This window comes from Epithele typhae, assembly GCF_022376455.1.
Source record: "Epithele typhae strain CBS 203.58 chromosome Unknown BXZ73scaffold_38, whole genome shotgun sequence".
Lineage (NCBI taxonomy): Eukaryota > Fungi > Basidiomycota > Agaricomycetes > Polyporales > Epitheliaceae > Epithele > Epithele typhae.
The window spans coordinates 1,031-18,442 of record NW_025954229.1 but is presented as its reverse complement, the minus strand read 5'-3'; the positions used below and the strand labels follow the sequence as shown (position 1 = coordinate 18,442).

Below are 17,412 nucleotides of genomic sequence, written 5' to 3'. Positions count from 1 at the left end.
TCGGTGTCCCTCTCTGCGCCTTCGCTCCCTTCCGCGGCTGGCCACGTCCGCGAGCACTCTTCGCCCGCACGCAATAACATCAGGCCCACCTGCGCTCGCTTGCCGTCGCGTTCCTGCTCTCTGGGTGAGCAGAGGCATTCGGTTGTCTCCAGGACCTGATGCGAACTCTCGACAGGCCACTCAGGTACAATGCAGATGCGCGAGAAACCCTGCGCCCGCGCATTCACGCGGTTTTTCAGTCGCTACGCGGACGCCTTTCAGGATGACGACGTGCGTGAAGTGTCCTGTCACCTGATCCTGCAGTGCTGATGCATATACACGCCCTCGTCCTCCCCGGCTGATATCCAGCCCTCTTCGCTTCCAGTGCCCATAACAGGCTTTTCCCTGTTCGCTGTCGTTGAGCCTCGCCCAAGCCAAGCCTGGGATGACCCCGCGCGCCCGACAGATGGTCGAGGCGGAGGAGTACACTGAGGTGGGTGCAAAGTCCCCTCTTCCCTGGATGTCGATGTCACTGCGCAGAGCGCGCTTGCATGTGTGCGGCGGCGTCGCAGGCATACGCTCAGGGCAGGACGGTGTGCAGCGAATGCAAGCCCCGCGCGGCGGTGTGCAGGTGGACGACGGCCGCACGTCGTCCGCGTGTCCGCGCGGCGGGCGCGAGACCAGTCGCGCGCCCTCTGTGACGCCTCCCGACGCGACCGCTGTCACGAGCCGCCACGGACGGGGGAGTGGCGTACCCCAACGTCCCCATTCTGGGCGGGGGATGTCGGTGAGGGAGGCTCTACCAGAAACCCCTCGAAATGGGACCAGCCTCTTGAGGGACTGGATCCGCGTTCGCGGTCCCTGCCGTGCATGCACTCGCAGAACAACGATGGGAAGACCGCGGCGCCGCACGAGCCACTGGCACGTCCAATCCCCAGCTAATCGCCACATCCTGGTTTCAGATATCGCACTGCTCCATCCGGCGATCTGAGCGTCTAGAGCGTCGGCGACAGCGGGGACCGCTCCAGCCCCGACGGCGAACGCGCCCTGAGCGCCCGCATCCGCCGTTCGTCAGACTGGGAGCCTCCGCTCGCGGCCAGCCAGGTATATGCAGCGCTCGAGACGCGGTTGCCGAGCCCTCATCGAGAGGAAGCCAGGCCTGGAGCGGAGGGGGCAACACGTCCTTCTACTACATGGCGGTGATCACTGTTTGCTGTGTGCACGCTGTGCGATCTGCGATTCCCGCGTTCCCAGTATTAGTGGCATGCAGTGCCCACTGCGGCTGTCCGGCACAGAAATATAGCTTTCGCCGCGGTGCTTCCCACCACACGTATACATGTGCGCCTAATCCGCGACTCGACATCTCACACCGCGGTCCTGGCTTCGATGCTCAGGCCCCGTGATTTTCACGCATCGGACATGCGCACTCGCGTGTGGACTCGCAACGGGCCCAGAGAGCACGACTTGAAAACTTCGAGCGTCCAAGGCCCAAGTCGGTGTGGAAGGCACGAGGCTCGAGCTTCCAATTCTCGCGCACAGCTCTCTGACAATGGAGACGCCACTATAAGCAGTCCGAGGACGCGTGCGCCGATAGCCCATGCCTTCCCCCACAGACTCCCCCATGGCTCCTCCGCCGCGTCCCAGTCCCGGACAGCGACCCCTCGTCGCCAGCGAAGGCATCTCGGACGACGTGCTCGCCAACTCCATCACCATCCTTGAGGCCCTCAAGGATGCTGCAAGCGCTGTCGGGGTCGTCCCCTTCCTCGGCGGCATCATCGCCACTGCACTCGGAATCGCGAAGGCCGTCGAGGTGCGCATTCCTCACATTCGCTCGGCTGCGTCTGTGCCGTCCTCATCTCTCACGACAGCAATCGAGAGCGAACACAGACGCGTTCGTCTTTGTCGCTGAGCGCGCGGCCACCCTCGCCGAGTACGTTCAGGAGAAGACTCTGGGCTCGAACGGGGGGACGATCAGCACGGACATGCAGGTCATCCTGCAGGAGCTACACAGGTCGGTGCTTCCATCGTGCTCGTGGAACAGCTTGGTCATTCTCTCCGGACACAGCGCGCTTGTGAAAGTACAGCACACAGTCAATCGAGAGCTGCAGAGGGGGCGCATCCACCGTTTCTTTCGACGTGCAAAGCTTCGCGGTAAGGCGCAGGAATGCCTACAGAAGCTGGAAGATGCTTGGCACTCTTTTGACGTAGGTTGGTCTGGTCGAACCCGGCAATATGCTGAAGGAACGTCTACACAGAGCGCGATCCTGGTGCGACTCGAGCGCCAGGTTGAATCGCTTCAACGCCAGGGTGAATCCCTTCAAGGAAAAGTTGAATCGCTTAAGGGCCAGGTTGAATTGCAAGCTACATTCGAACCCGGGTGCTTAGTCAGTGCCTCCGCTCTTCCAACTACAGCGTTATTCTCACAGCTGCTGTCAGGTACGATACGTGCCATTGACAGATATACAGCGCACAGAAGCCCACACGAAGATACCGTACAGAACCAGGACCCACCACGGTTATCAATACAGCGCTATATTGGGTACTCGTCCGGTGACAGTGCGCACGTATGGTCACAAGCTCAAGGATGTATGTACCATGGTCCAGTCGATGCCTGATCCATCTCACCAATGGTCCTCGCACAGAACGTTTTCGAAAGCATCCAAATGTACTCTGAGAACAAGTATGTGCTCATCTATTTAGCAGTCCGATTGCGTTTCCGATGATGTATGCATAGTCACGAGTCCCACGAAACCTTCAACAACGTGATCGCTATGGCTTACCCTCATGCTGGAGTCCAATTCTATGTCCTTGACGGTAGTGTGCGCTTTCAGCTTTTATAATACGGCTACTAAATGTACGTTCAGGTCTACGAAGATCTATATTGACAGACTTTGACAGTAACGACCCTGTGGTTTGGATTGAGAAGCTTTGTCAGCATGTGAGCACTTCTCGTATCGTCAAAGGAAAGGTCGCTAAGAGCGGAAACGTTTCAGTTGGTCGATGCAGCTGTGAGCCCACATTCATCCGCAAAGTATCCGCATTAAAACTCCTCCAGAGCGCAGTTAAATTCGTTGAAGATCGGGCAATGCTCCCCCTGTATTCTGTAATTGTCTTTCTTTCCTCGCTCTTTCATACCTAAAATCTCAAATGTCTCACAGGACGAAACAGTGATTCCTGCACACAAGGGTCCCTGTTTACCTTCCGCCGGAATCGATTCGCATGGTCAGCTCATTTTTGATGTGCAAGATCTGGAGCACGGGAATGCATCCTGTCTATTCACATGCATCTATGGCCTATATTCAGAGGTAAAATCCTCCTTATGTTCATTATCCTGGAGTTCACTGATGCTTTGCTAAAGGCCCACAGAGACCATAGGCAGTACTTGCTTCCCGGTACAGACCGTCCTATTCCACCTCTGTTCCAGGCTCACATACCATCCGCAGACTCGGAGGCTCCAGTTTATCACAACTCGAGGCTCACTTTCGATGCTCTGGTACAGGCGTGCGACTATGTCTCTCGTTCTAATCTCTCTCGTCTCTGGGATTTCGTCGCCAGACAGATACCGCTCCACAGCCTAGAAATCGCTGACAACGATGCCAAGCCGGGCGACTATGGCTACATTACAAATCACCCCGACGGCCCCCGTTTCGCATACCTCGGAAATATCGATGATGTCTTCGAATCCTCAGTCGATATTGTGTATGAAGAGTGTCGGATTTATCACGACAAGTGTATGACCCCGTTAAAGCACTCAAATTGGTCAAAAAACGCAGTCGAGAGGTCAGGATTGTTCAGCCATCTGTTTAAAGCATCGTTTTTATCATCCCATCCTCTGCAGTGAGGAATTTACCATTGTCCCATCCCAGAACGACCCGGGTCGTTGGTGCATCGGCCAGGTTTTCCTATCCGGCATACCAGACGACACATACGACAAATTCTTCACCAACCACGCACTACGTCTGTCCCGCCTACATGGTATAGACCTATCGGATCTCTTTCTCGGTAAGCTCACTGGTTCCCCTGAATCACTCTGGTGCTGATGTTGCGACAGTCCAATGCCGCAATTATGGGGCGTGGGTGTGCACTGGCGAAGATCACACGCATGGTACACACAGTGCGTACGATGTGTGACATTTAACGTCATCCACGATCTCTTACAAGTGACTGTGGATACAGCAACGGCGTGGCTTCACAAGCAGCCACTTGACGAGCACGGTGTGCCCCACAAGCCGTGGGCGTACTGGTCCTTTGATGAGGAGCCAGTGCCCGTAGGACACCCGCCGCCAGACGTTCCACAGGGCCCTGGATGCTTCTGGGTGGAGTGCGTCATTTTCAGGGTTGCATGCGCGTGATACCCATGCTGATGCGAATCTGCGACAACTGCAGACCGCCAAGGTTGTATGCCAGCGGTCTCGGTCCGTTTCTTGCTCGAATGAACGTCATGCTGGCGGAGGCCAGCGAACGTGATCGGTGCGCTGGCACACACAGGAAAGCCGTGGACACTGACAAGATTGCGCCGCACACGGGGCACTCATGCACCGGAGAGAGCTCAGACGACGACGACGACGCGGGGTACCACACAGCTGCGAGTGAATAAGAAACAACATAGTAGTACTTCACAGATTCTACGCACACGCCACGCCAGTTGCTAGGCGGACCGAGAGATGTAGTCCTGCAGCGCTTCGAAATTGTATCAGGCACGAGTACCCAATATCCCATATCGCGCTCGCGGCCCACGAGCGCGCGCCGCAGGAGACGAGCGAGACGTGGCCCGGCGAGCGAGTTGAGCTCGCGAGGTCGGTGCGGGAAGGTCGAGGTCCGCGGGGGAGAGCCGGTCGGTCGGGATGCAGAGCGAGGTGAGCGTCCACGAGGGTATTAATTAGCACCAACGGCGCGCCGAAAGAGGTGGCCGGTGGACGAAAGAACGTGTACCCGAGCTCCTGGAACTCTGGTGGGATCGGAGGCGGGCACGCGTGAGGTGATAGCGAGGACAGGCGGTGGAGTCGACGTACGGGAGCGCGGGTCGTGTGCAATGTGCGCGAGTGGTTATCCGTCGTCGGCGACTTTGGGTGCGGGTGTCAGTGTGGCTTTAAGGAACGCGCGGGTTATCACAAATAGGAGAACGCACAGCAGTCAAGGTCGAGCATGCCTCGCAAACTGGCCACAGGTCTGTCTTCTGCGCCATGCCCACCCTCTTGAATCGGCGCATGCGCGTCATGAAAAAGAGACGCATTTCTTCTCAGGTGCCAGGATCGTGCCCGGAATCCGCACCGTCGACCCGACTAGTGGACTGACGCAGTCCAAGCGTGCCAGAAGATAGCAATCGGCACGATCTTGGTGTCTGTGCCGGCGCCGTCCGGGGACGGTGGCTCCAACGCACTGCCGTCCCAGCGCGCAGTCCGGGTGCGAGCTGCGTCCACAGCCTGGCGCGGTGCGATCGCTCAGCGAGAACGGGGCGGAGCACACGAAGCGCAGCTGAAACGCACCGAGCCCGCCGTCTTCTGTAGCGCGAAGGCGATGGTGCGGCGCGCGTCGGCCTTGCCGCCACCCGCAGTCATCCGCGCCGCTACGGTGATAGGCCCGAGCGCGTTGAGATTGACGGTGTCGGCTAGACGACGGGCAAGCATTCGGGGGAGTCCAGGCTGCGGGGGGAGCACACGCGAGGAAGCGGGGCAGCATTTGGGGATGAAGTCAGAGTACGCAGTTGGCGGGCGGGACACGGCAGTGGATGCGTACGCGGTCATCATCAAGGTTGCGTACACTGCACGGGTGCGGCACGGAGCGAGGATGGGATGGATGAGCGGCGGGGACGGGAAGGTGGAATGGCGGGTACGCGTACGCTTGGTCCCCGGTAAGTCAAATGAGGCGAAAACGAGTTCTCGTGGGCGGATGATTGCCTAGAACGCATCTGAGCGCGATGGGGAGATGCCACAGGAGACCGTCTCGCCAGATGGGGCGTTCAAACGGGCATTGATCAGGAAAGGGAGTGGTTGGGGGTGGAATGCGGTCCCAGCCTTGTCATCATGCGAAGCCTTCAGTTCGGGCCGTCCCTCCCGCTCCCCTTCCCTCGAGCGCTCACGGCGGAGGCGCGCCCCATGCGCTCTCCGTCCCTGCCTCCTCACCCGCCCTCTGCTCTGAACATGGCCACTGTAAATACGGCCGCTGCTCCCTCGCACCCCGCATCTTCTCCGCTGGAATGGTGCGCGACGCCCTGTGAGTCCTGCTCTGTCTTTTCCCCTCGCTGTATGCGCTCCTCCTCCTTTCCACTCAGGCCCCGTGCTTACGCCGGGCCGCTGTAGCTTCCACGAAGCTCCGTCCGAATAACCCTGCATGCAGCTCCTTCCTGAGCCCTCGAAAATCTCCGCGCCCGTCACGCTCTTCCTCACGGGCCAAACTTTCGTCGCCGCCTCCACTGACGCGCTCGCGGAATGATCGGCCTACTTCGGCATTCCCCATCATGGACCACCGCAGCAGGAACTTCTCCTTCAACGCCCTCCGAGACGCCATGTGCATCGGGAGCACTCTGCCGTTCGCCACTACTTCGCTCCGGTGCGTTCTCCCCCCGCGTGTTCCGCGAACGTCTGACGCCCTTACGCGCTCACTGCACTTACGAGCACCCCGCGGGCCTACTCTCCACGCTCTACGTACAACTGCGCGATCCCCCTCTTGGAGCACGCTGTGCTGGGTACGACGTCAAGCATGCCCTCGTCCGTCCAGCCCGGCGCTGTGCAGGCCCCAGACCGTCGCGGCCCACAAGCGTGCGGCGCAGCGGACGAGAGAGTCGCTGCTGGCGAACGAGTTGAGCGAGATCGAGCTCTCGAGGTCCGCGGCGGGCGGGATCCTCAATCGGCCGGTTGGGGCGCAGGGCGAGGTGCGCCGCGTCAGCGAGGGTTTCGTTGGAGACGAGCGTCACGCCGAAGGAGGAAGCATTGTGCAGGGATGGGGCGAACTAATCCAAACCTAGTATACAGCGACGGGGAACGGACAACCACGGCGGGGAGCAAACATAAATGTCTACACCGCTGTGAGCAGTCGGAAAGACTGATCTGAGGGGAAAAGGGAACTTGACTCACGACTCATACGGCGCCGATGGGCCTGCCAAGGCTACCCGTATCTGACGACCTCGCGATGAAGCTGCCGCTATTCGGGTTGGTCATGCTTTGAAGGCTTGCATCTGGGCCGATGCGCCTGATGTGTCCGACGCTGTGGGCGTGCCGGTGCCGCTACTCTCGTTCGTCGTAGCCGACGAGGTGGGCGTCGTCACCGACTGGCTGTCCCCAGGGTTCGCCGCCGTCGACGACGTCAGGGCGTTGGTGTGGCCCTGGTTGACCGTGACGCCGACGGCGCCGCCCACGACGGCAGCGACGAGAAAGATCAGCAGTCACTTGCGGGTCTTGTACCACGGCCGTGCGGGGGCGGGGTACGCCGTGCCCGCGTGCCCGTCCTCCGCCTTCGCGGCCTCGAGCTTGGCGGGGCGCGCGCACGAGCCTTCGTATCCTTCCCGCGGGCGTGCGCGGGGAGCACGGCCAGCGTTCCGCCTTCAGGGGTAAAGACCCCGCGCTGGGACGGCTGGGACGGTGGAGACGGAGATAGGGGAGTCGACGTATGCGCTAGTTTCCTTCCCAGCCGTCTCCCGTCGACCCGGGTTTGCCTGCCCACCATCCCTCCCCGTGACCCATACGCTTCACAGTGGGCGATGAGTGTACCCAGCCTGAAAGCAAAGAGACGTCAGCGGGGGAGAGACGGTGGGCATACAGTTGGGGACACTTACCACCATGCTCTGCAAGGCTGCACCAACGACCGCTCCTTGGATCAGAGACCTGCCCCCCGATCCTGAGTGGCTATTCCCGTAGAACGTGACGGGGGACCGCTGCTTCACAAAGAAAGCGGCGGTGACGGATGCCGCGGCGATGTGGATTGGCAGACCGCTTGCAGTGCCTGGTGAGCGTGGCCATCCGTCGTCGGCGCCTCCTGTTTTAATCACGTCTGAGGTACGGGAGCCGCGTGAACAGCCTACAAGCCGCGCTATACACGATCAGTATCACCACCTCGCACAGAAGCCGACTACGGACCTCATCATACGTCTTCTTGACGCTCGGGTGCGCTTTGACCGCCTCCGCATACTCGCGGAACGGCGCAAACCCGGGCACCACCAGGCGGTCGACGAACCGAGCACAACGGGTACTTGTCTCGTGCCGCATGAGGTACTCGTTACGGAGCAGGAGCGGCGCGACGGCGACGTCTTACTTGCCCTCAAGGGCGCCTGCAGGCGCGCGTACACGTCGACGGGCCCGGTGCCCATCGGCGTGGCGGGGAACGCGGCCTCCCCTGAGGACGAGGCCTGCGGAGGGGTACTCCTCGGCGACGATCGCCGCGACGACGAGCGACTCGGGATCTTCTTAGACTCGGGCGAGGGCTCGTCGGGAGGGACTCAGTCGCTTCCAGTACGATGACAACGCGGCGGTGGACGCAGGGGGAGTACTGCAAGACGCATCAGCCCGAGGTGAAGCAATGAGAAGAGCGTCCAGAACTCACCGAACGGCTGTAGAGGGCGATTCGCTCAGGCATGTTGACGTGGCAGAGGGGTCTGACCATGGCGCGAAGCCACCTCCGGTCGCTAGCCCGAACGTAGCTACTCCGTCCTCTTTGAAACGGCCACTTGCGCTTTCCGCTGGTGGCGCCACGAGCACCTCGCCCAGCGCGCAGATACCCGCCGACTAGATAGCAGGAGTGAGCTGACGATATCCAGCCACGAGCTGGTGTCGGTGACGCGGCGGAAGAAGGTGATCGTCATGACTGGAAACGGATGTGGACAGGCTAATCCGAGAGCAATGAGCGATGCAACGTACTTTTTGTGTAGGTGAGGGCGACGAGGAAGAGACTGAACGGTGGGGGTGAGAGGCGCGCGTTCGAGATGGAGAAGCAGGTCGCGAGGATGATTCGGGGAGCAACGATCTTGAAGACCTGTGGCCGCATACTTAGTTCATGTTGAAGTACCGACGACACACCAAGAGCGCTACCATGAGGAATGGGTCGAGGACTGGGACTAGACAGTACACGGTTCTAGGTGAAAGGAACTGAACTGACATCAGTGATTGGAACGCCTCAGTACGAGCGCATGATGCGTACGATATCAGAGCAACGCTACAATACATGTCAGCATGCGATCAAGAGAGACTGTAAGGTGGACACTCACTTTCCTGCGCCAAAGGCGGCCACCTGAACGAAGAGCAGGAAGAAGACCGCGATGCGCAGGTCCTCCGCCCGCGGCTTGTGTGCCGCCGTCTGACGCAGCGCTGCCTTAACTTCGACCCACGTTGTGAGTGTCAGCGAAAATGCGACGTAGACCAAGTCCTCCGCAGCGATCGCCAGCCACACGAAGGCTCTGCCAAATCCGAGGAAAAAGCTGAGTAGACGCGCGTGAGGCTGGCTCCGCCGACGCGAAAAACGAAGGGTAGCGCGGCGGTAGATACTACCCATACGGTCAGCAAACGAAATTCACAGTAAAGGGGGCAAGCAAACGCACGGAAAAGACCCAGGCCTATGAAACGGAACACAGGATGAAACGCCTTTCTTGTGGCGATGATGACCACTAGAAATAGCGACCAGCTGAGGTTGTTAAGCTGTTCCATGAGCAGAGACCGACGTCAGTCATCGGAACGAGTACAGTTGAAAGCACGCACGAGGATGAAGATGGTTGTCCCGAAGACCGGGTGCAGACATACGCCGTCTTGTTGTCCGCGTACAGTTCGCGGAAGGGCTCTTCCGTGTGTCTGGCGATCTGGTCCACTACTTGAATGTTCGTCAAGTACTCCTGCAGGCTCGATGTGAGGACCAGGGGCGGATCGCCAGAAAGGCATGCAAACCGTACTCTTGAATGAGGGCGGTACGAGTGACCGGTGGTGTCGAGCCGGGGCAAATGTAGCGTCTGCTTGCCTTGCAAACGGGCGTGGCGTCCGATGTTGTGTTGGGAGGAGGGCGTGCGGGTGCTCCATAACCCAGACCTCCAGAGACGTGGCATCTAGGACGCGTTCGGTATCGCAACAAGTTGTACGAAGACGAGAACACACCTTCCGTAAAGTCCATAGGACCACATCTCCACCTTACAAGAAGTCGCTCCGCGCGCGAAAATTGGCAGAATTCTCGGAGGGCCGAAGCAAAAGGTCGCGCCTGGTTGATTTAAAACCGAGTCGAAGTCGACCTACGCGAGGTTGTGAGTCGGATGGGCCCTTTGGTGTACAGCCAGTCAGCGCGCGCAGAACAGCAACAGAGACCTGCGTACCTTCTTCACGGCAAACACGCCCTCGTATATCCCGCCTAGAAGCGCGATGTTCGATCGCATGCAGAAGAACGAAGCAATGGTGACATACCGATGAGTGCGACAGAGACATGCGCAGGCGAGATACCCGATGCCCCGCGCTCCTCGATGATGGGCCTCAGGTGAGGAGCGACGGTATTCGGTGAGGCAGGAACCACGGGGAGTCCGTTCTTCTCGAGAAGGAGGTCCGCGCGCAAGCCCTTCCCTGCGCCGCGATGTGAGATGGAGAGGCAAAACGGGCCGCGCGCAGACTTACCGACCATGAGAACGAGCCGCTTGGCCTCCGCAGTCTTGAGCGAGTATCTTGGACGGGTGGAGTGGAGAAGTAGCAGTCGAAGACGGTGCCAGTGCAGACGAGATGGAAGACGAGCCCAATGAGCAGGAGCCGCCACACGGGGCTGTATGTCGCCACGGCGGCTGTCGGTTCTATGCAGGCAGAGTCCTGCATGCGTGCTCGGAATGTGGGAGGTGAAGAGTGGAAGGCGGCCCGCGCGAGTGAGTGTTGTTGAGGGATGAGAGGCGCGCCTCCCCCAAGTCCTTCCTCTCCCGCTCCCGTCGGACCTCAGCGTGCCACGCTCGTCAATGCCGGCTGAGGCAGCGGCCCGGTCTACTCCGTCAACGAGCCGCCCTCCGTCGTCCGCAAGCTCATCCACTTCCCCTCCACCTCCAACCGACTTGCCACCAAGCTCCACTGCAAAATCCGAACGTCCGCGGCTGCCCCAGTACGCCGTGTCGCGACTTCGCTCTCGTATTGGCGCAGTCGTTCGCCGACCCCCGCCCCATCGCTCTGCATCCGCATACCAGCCGCCGGGCAAGCGGGCTAGGAGGAGGTGAGGATATCGCGAGCGAGTCCTTCTGCGCCGACCGCTCATCTGGCGACAGCGCGTCAGCACGCCCCCCGCTGCGGAGGCCGCTCGAGGGCGGGCACCGAAAACGACACTCAAGCATCGCCATCGTTGCCTAGCCGCCATATCTCCGGACCTGCTTTCGCCCATGCAACTGCTCTCCCCCGCACACACCTGCAAGGAGCTCCCCACTGCAGCACCTCATGCCCTGTACAAAGCTTTCGACCCCCGGAACACGGACGACGAGCGCATCGAGAAGGCCATCGCCCTGCTCGCCGGGCGGAGACAGCTCGCGTTCCTTCGCCTGCCGCGAACGCGCAGCCATGTCCGCGGGCGGCGTTGGGTGACGTTTTGAGAAGCTGGAAGGGCGCTGAATGCTCGCCGACGAGGTACGCTCGCGTCCCGCTCTCTGTGCATTCGCGCGTTCTTATCTATCTCTCCAGATCTCTGTGCAGCATCCCAGCTGTCCACACTGCCTTCTGTTTTCCCCTTGGCTGTTCTCGCGCGAAGTCGGGTGCTCACGTCTTCTTTCTCCCCACGCAGACTCTGTATCGACCCATCCAGAGCGTCCTCGCCTGCTCCCGGGTCCTCCGTAGCCAACGCCTCTTCCGCGACGCGACCCTGCCTACCCCGCCGTCCCCTCTGCTCTCGCACCCGCTCCCGCCCATCACCCCGCCTGTCTCGTTGAGCCCAAGCGCGCCATGGAATTGCCGCATTCTAATCTTCCTACCTGTTCTCGTCCGCCCGCCCGCCGCCACGGGAATACCTCTGGGACGCGCCCGCGCGCTCGCGTCGGCGGGGCGCACGCCGCTCCCGCGCGTGCACGAGCATGCGCACCTAGCGTTCGGGAGGTGGGAGGTGGGGCCGACGCTTCGCGCCGTCATTTTCCTCCCGGGCGCGGAGTGGGGCGTGTTCCCGAACCAAACTGTTGGCGGGGGGCCGCAGTTGGGGTTTGTGGGCTGCGCTCCATGCGCGTGAATGTGAGGGTGCAGGCCCGCGGATGCTTGGGATCACGCGCGGAGGGGATTCGGCACTTCGATCCCTCTGAGTTCTTCGCGGTTTGGTGTCCCTCTCTGCGCCTTTACTCCTTCCACAGCTGGAAACACATCCGCGCTCTCCAAACGCGCTCCCCGCCCGCACGCAATGACATCGGGTCATCCTGCGCTCGCTTGCCGTCGCGCTCCTGCCCCCTGGGTCAGCCTAGGCATTCGGTTGTCTCCAGGACCTGATGCGAACTCTCGACAGGCCGCTCAGGTACAATGCAGTTGCGTCAGAAACTCTGCGCCCGCGCGTTAACGCAGTAGCTCCGTCGCTACGTGGGCGCCTTTGAGGATTACGACGTGCGTGAAGTGTTCTTTCAGCGGATCCTACAGTGCTAATGCATATACATACCATCCCTCCGCTGATCTCCAGCTCCCCTCGCGTTCAGCTCCCGGCTCAGGCTTTCCTCCGTCCACTGTCGTTGGGCCTCGCCCAAGCCACGCTGTTCTAGCTCTAGCGCTCCGACCGGGATGACCCCGCGCACCCGACATCGGATGGTCGGGGTAGACGACTACACCAACGCGGGTGCAAAGAGCTCCCCTCTTCCAAGTTCCATGCGTATCGATGTCGCTGTGCAGAGCGCGCGTGCATGTGTGCGGCAGCGTCGCAGGCACGCGCTCAGGGCAGGAGGGTGCGCAGCGAACGCGAGCCCCGCGCGACGGCGTGCAGGTGGACGTTGCCCACACGTCGTCCGCGTGTTCGCGCGGCGGGCGCGGGACCAGTCGCGCGCCCTCGGGACGCCTCCCGACGCGACCGCCGTCGCGACCCGCCACGGATGGGGGAGCGGCATACCCCAACGGCCCCGTTCTGGGCGGGGATGTCGATGCGGGAGGCCCCTGACAAAAGCCCATCGACATGGACCAGCCGCTTGAGGGATCGCGGACGACGAACTTGCGGCTGGCCAATGATCGAATCGATCGAGCCTAATACTCCCGATCCATCCGCGTTCGCGGTCCCTGCCGTGCATGCACTCGCGGAACAGCGAATTGAAGACCGCTCTGCGCCGGCTACTGGTGTGTCCAATCCCCAGCTGGTCGCCGCATGCTGTTTTCAGAAATCGCACTGCTCTATCCGACGATCCGGTCAGCCTGGGCTTGAGCGTCTAGAGCCTCGGCGACGGCGCGGTGGGGCGCTACTCTGGTATCTCCGCCCCAACCCCACACCACCCGACGGCGAACGCGCCCTGAGGCCTGCCCACATCATCTCCGTAGTTCATCAGACTGGGAGCCTCGGTCCAAGTATATGCGGCCCTCAAGACACAATTACCGAGCCTTCATCGACAGGAGGCCTTAGAGCGGAGCCTCGTGGCCCCCGCGAAACACGTCCCTCTACGACATAGCTGTGATCATTTATTCATATTGCGCACATTTCGTACGTGCTGTGCTCCAAGTTGTGGGGAAGTAAAACGCGCGTGCCCGTTATCGGTGGCGTGCAGTCCCTGCCCACGGCTGCTAGCGCTGACCGACACCGACTGCATGCAGTGGCTTTCGCCAGTGCCTCCCACCACACGAATATACGCGCGCCCAATCCGCGCCGCGACGTCTCGTTGAGCCTGCACGGCCGCGGACAGACGGCGGTCCTGGCTTCCATGCTCGCTTTGAAGTCTGGACGCACAGCCTGCACGCGGCAGACGTGCGCATTGTGCGTGCACACTCTCGTGTGGACTCGCAACGCAGCGAGCACGGCCTGGAAACTCCGCCGACGAGCGTCCTAGGCCCAAGCCGGTGCGGAACACACGAGGCTCGAGCTTCCAATTCTCGCGCACAGGTCTCTGACAATGTAGACACTACTATAAGTACGCCGAGGACGCATGCGCTGATAGCCCATGGTTTCTCTCTCACTCACAGCTCTCATCATGGCTCCCCGTCTCGGTTGCGGACAGCGGCCCCTCGTCACCAGAAGCGCTGCGGACGACGTGCTCGCAAACTCGATCACTATCCTAGAAGCCCTCAAGGATGCTGCAAGCGCTGTCGGGGCCGTCCCCTTCCTCGGCGGCATCGTCGCCACCGCACTCGGGATCGCGAAGGCCGTCGAGGTGCGCATTCCTCACATCCGCCCGCCTGCGTCTGCGCCGTCCTAATCTCTCACGACAGCAATCGAGAGCGAACACAGACGCGTTCGTCTCTGTCGCTGAGCGCGCGGCCACCCTCGCCGAGTACGTTCAGAAGAAGACTCTGGGCTTGAACGGGGGGACGATCGGTGTGGACATGCAGGTCATCTTGCTGGAGCTACATAGGTGGGTGGTTTCATCGTGCTCGTGGAACGGCTCAGTCACCGGATCGGGATGTAGCGCTCTGGTGAAGGTGCAAGACGCAGTCAAGCGAGAGCTGGAGAAGGGGCGCTTCAATCGTTTCTTCCGACGGGCAAAGCTTCGCGGGAAGGCGCAGGAATGCCTACTGAAGCTGGACGATGCGTGGCGTTCGTTTGACGTAGGTGTGGTCTGGTCGAACCCAGCAAAATGCTGACGGAACGTCCACACAGACCGCGATCCTGGTGCGACTGGAGCGCCAGGTTGAATTGCTTAAGAGCCAGGTTGAATCGCAAGCTCCATTCGAACCCGGCTCCTTGGTCAGTGCCTCCGCTCTGCCGACCACGGCGTTATTCTCACAGATGCTGTCAGGTACGATACGTGCCGTTGACAGATATCCAGCGCACAGAAGCCCACACGAAGATCCCGTACAGAACCAGGACCCACCACGGTTATCAATACAGCGCTATATTGGGTACTCGTCCGGTGACAGTGCGCACGTATGGTCACAAGCTCAAGGATGTACGTACCATGGTCCAGTCGATGCCTGATCCTTCTTACCGATGGTTTCGCACAGAACGTTTTCGAAAGCATTCAAATATACTCTGAGAACAAGTATGTGCTCATCTATTTAGCAGTACGATTGCGTTTCCGATGAAGTATGCATAGCCATGAGTACCACGAAACCTTCAGCAATGTGATCGCTATGGCTCGCCCTCAGGCCGGAACCCAATTCTATATCCTTGACGGTAGTGTTCCCTTTCTGCCTTAATCATGCAGCTACCAAATGTATTTTCAGGTACACGACACTCCATATTGGCAGACTTCGACAGTAAGGACCCCGTGATTTGGGTTCAGAAGCTTTTTCAGCATGTGAGCACTTCTCGTATCGTCAAAGGAAAGGTCGCTAAGAGCGGAAACGTCCCAGTTGGTCGATGCAGCTGTAAGCCCACATTCATCAGCAAAGTATCCGCATTAAAACTCCTCCAGAGCGCAGTTAAATTCGTTGAAGATCGGGCACTGCTCCCCCTATTATCTGTAATTGTCTCTCTTTCCTCGCTCTTTCAAACCTAACATCTCAAATGTCTCACAGTTAGAAACAGTGATTTCACATAAGGGGCCCTGCTTACCTTCTGCCGGAATTGATTCGCATGGTCAGCTCGTTTTTGATGTGCAAGACCTGGAGCGTGGAAATGCATCCTGTCTAATTGCATGCATCTCTGGCCTATATTCAGAGGTAAAATCCTCCTTATGTTCATTCTCATTGCATTTACTGATGCTTGGCTAAAGGCCCACAGAGACCATAGGCACCACTTCCTTCCCGGTACGGACTGTCTTATTACACCTCCGTTCCACACTCATACGCCATCCGCAGAGGGTCCAGTTATTCACAACACGGCGCTCACTTTCGATGCTCTGGTACAGGCGCGCGACGACCATGCCTTTCGTTCCAATTCCTCTCGTCTCTGGGATTTCGTCGCCAGACAGATACCGCTCCACAGCCTAGAAATCGCTGATAACAATGCCAAGCCGGGCGACTATGGCTACATTACAAATCACCCCGACGGCCCCCGTTTCACGTACCTTGGTAACATCAATGAGGTCTCCGAATCCTCAGGCGATATGGTGCACTACGAGCGTCGGATTTTTCGCGACACGCGTCCGACCCGGTGGAAGCTCTCCACTTGGTCAAACAACGCAGTCGAGAGGTCAGGATTGTTCAGCCATCTGTTTAAAGCATCGTTTTTATCATCCCATCCTCGGCAGTGGGGAATTTACCATCGTTCCATCCCAGAACGACCCGGGTCGTTGGTGCATCGGCCAACAAATCCTTTCCGGCATATCAGACGACACATCCGACAAATTCTTCACCGACCACGCACTACGTCTGTCCCGCCTACATGGTATAGACCTATCGGATCTCTTTCTCGGTAAGCTCACTGGTTCACCTGAATCACTCTGGTGCTGATGTTGCGACAGTCAATTGCCGCGATTATGGGGCGGGGGCGTGCACTGGCGAAGATCACACACACGGTACACACAGTGCGTACGACGTGTGACATTTAACGTCATCCACGATCACTTACAAGTGACTGTGGATACAGCAACGGCGTGGCTTCACAAGCAGCCACTTGACGAACACGGTGTGCCCCACGAGCCGTGGGCGTACTGGTCCTTTGATGAGGAGCCAGTGCGCGTAGGACACCCGCCGCCAGACGTTCCACAGGGCCCTGGATGCTTCCGAGTGGAGTATGTCGTTTCCAGGGTTGGATGCGCGTGATACCCATGCTGATGGGAATCTGCGACAACTGCAGACCGCCAAGGCTGTGGGCCAGGGGTCTCGGTCCGTTTATTGCTCGAATGAACGTCATGCTGGCGGAGGCCAGCAAACGTGATCGGTGCGCCGGCACACACAGGAAAGCCATAGACACTAACAAGATTGCGCCGCGCACGGGGCACTCATGCACCGGAGAGAGCTCAGACGACGACGACGACGCGGGGTACCACACAGCTGCGAGTGAATAAGAAACAACATAGTAGTACTTCCCAGATTCTACGTACACGCCACGCCAGTTTCTAGGTGGACCGAGATATGTAGTCCTGCAGCGCTTCGAAATTGTATCAGGCACGAGTACCCAATATCCCATATCGCGCTCGCGTCCGACGCGTTCCCGTGCCCACTCTCGCACTCCACCTACGCTTCGGCCTCGGCCCGCGCTCGGAGAATGCGCGCTCTCACACTGCGTGCGAGGAAGTGCGTGAACTGCGCGATCGCCTTCTCGGGGCACGCCACGCCGGGCACGACATCCTAAGACGGTCGCGGCCCACGAGCGCGCGCCACAGGAGACGAGCGAGACGTGGCCCGGCGAGCGAGTTGAGCTCGCGAGGTCGGTGCGGGAAGGTCGAGGTCCGCGGGGGAGAGTCGGTCGGTTGGGATGCAGAGCGAGGTGGGCATCGACGAGGGCGTCCCGAGTTGGCAC

The 17,412-nt window shown here is 59.8% G+C and overlaps 3 protein-coding genes across 3 annotated transcripts; 2 read left to right on the top strand and 1 right to left on the bottom strand.

Moving 5' to 3' along the window:
- Positions 1–1,600: 1,600 nt before the first annotated feature.
- On the top strand, positions 1,601–7,529 carry BXZ73DRAFT_78931 (uncharacterized protein; the record flags this gene model as incomplete). Its single annotated transcript, XM_048022966.1, has 19 exons — positions 1,601–1,789; positions 1,848–2,183; positions 2,235–2,415; positions 2,438–2,565; positions 2,622–2,659; positions 2,714–2,796; positions 2,844–2,917; positions 3,138–3,284; positions 3,479–3,678; positions 3,818–3,981; positions 4,031–4,093; positions 4,156–4,300; positions 4,366–4,449; positions 4,677–4,795; positions 5,279–5,808; positions 5,958–6,192; positions 6,279–6,528; positions 6,712–6,850; positions 7,146–7,529. 19 exons carry the CDS (start codon positions 1,601–1,603, stop codon positions 7,527–7,529), a joined length of 3,489 nt encoding a protein of 1,162 aa, XP_047875980.1.
- A 1,267-nt stretch (positions 7,530–8,796) lies between these two features.
- On the bottom strand, positions 8,797–9,459 carry BXZ73DRAFT_49811 (GPI ethanolamine phosphate transferase 1; the record flags this gene model as incomplete). The annotated part of the gene is made up of 3 exons (XM_048020324.1): positions 8,797–8,943; positions 8,988–9,042; positions 9,176–9,459. 3 exons carry the CDS (start codon positions 9,457–9,459, stop codon positions 8,797–8,799), a joined length of 486 nt encoding a protein of 161 aa, XP_047875979.1.
- A 4,579-nt stretch (positions 9,460–14,038) lies between these two features.
- BXZ73DRAFT_78929 (uncharacterized protein) lies at positions 14,039–16,712 on the top strand (the record flags this gene model as incomplete). Its single annotated transcript, XM_048022965.1, has 14 exons — positions 14,039–14,218; positions 14,277–14,419; positions 14,474–14,621; positions 14,665–14,751; positions 14,794–14,803; positions 14,826–14,953; positions 15,009–15,046; positions 15,101–15,180; positions 15,231–15,304; positions 15,330–15,374; positions 15,722–16,140; positions 16,199–16,362; positions 16,412–16,474; positions 16,537–16,712. 14 exons carry the CDS (start codon positions 14,039–14,041, stop codon positions 16,710–16,712), a joined length of 1,755 nt encoding a protein of 584 aa, XP_047875978.1.
- Positions 16,713–17,412: the final 700 nt, after the last annotated feature.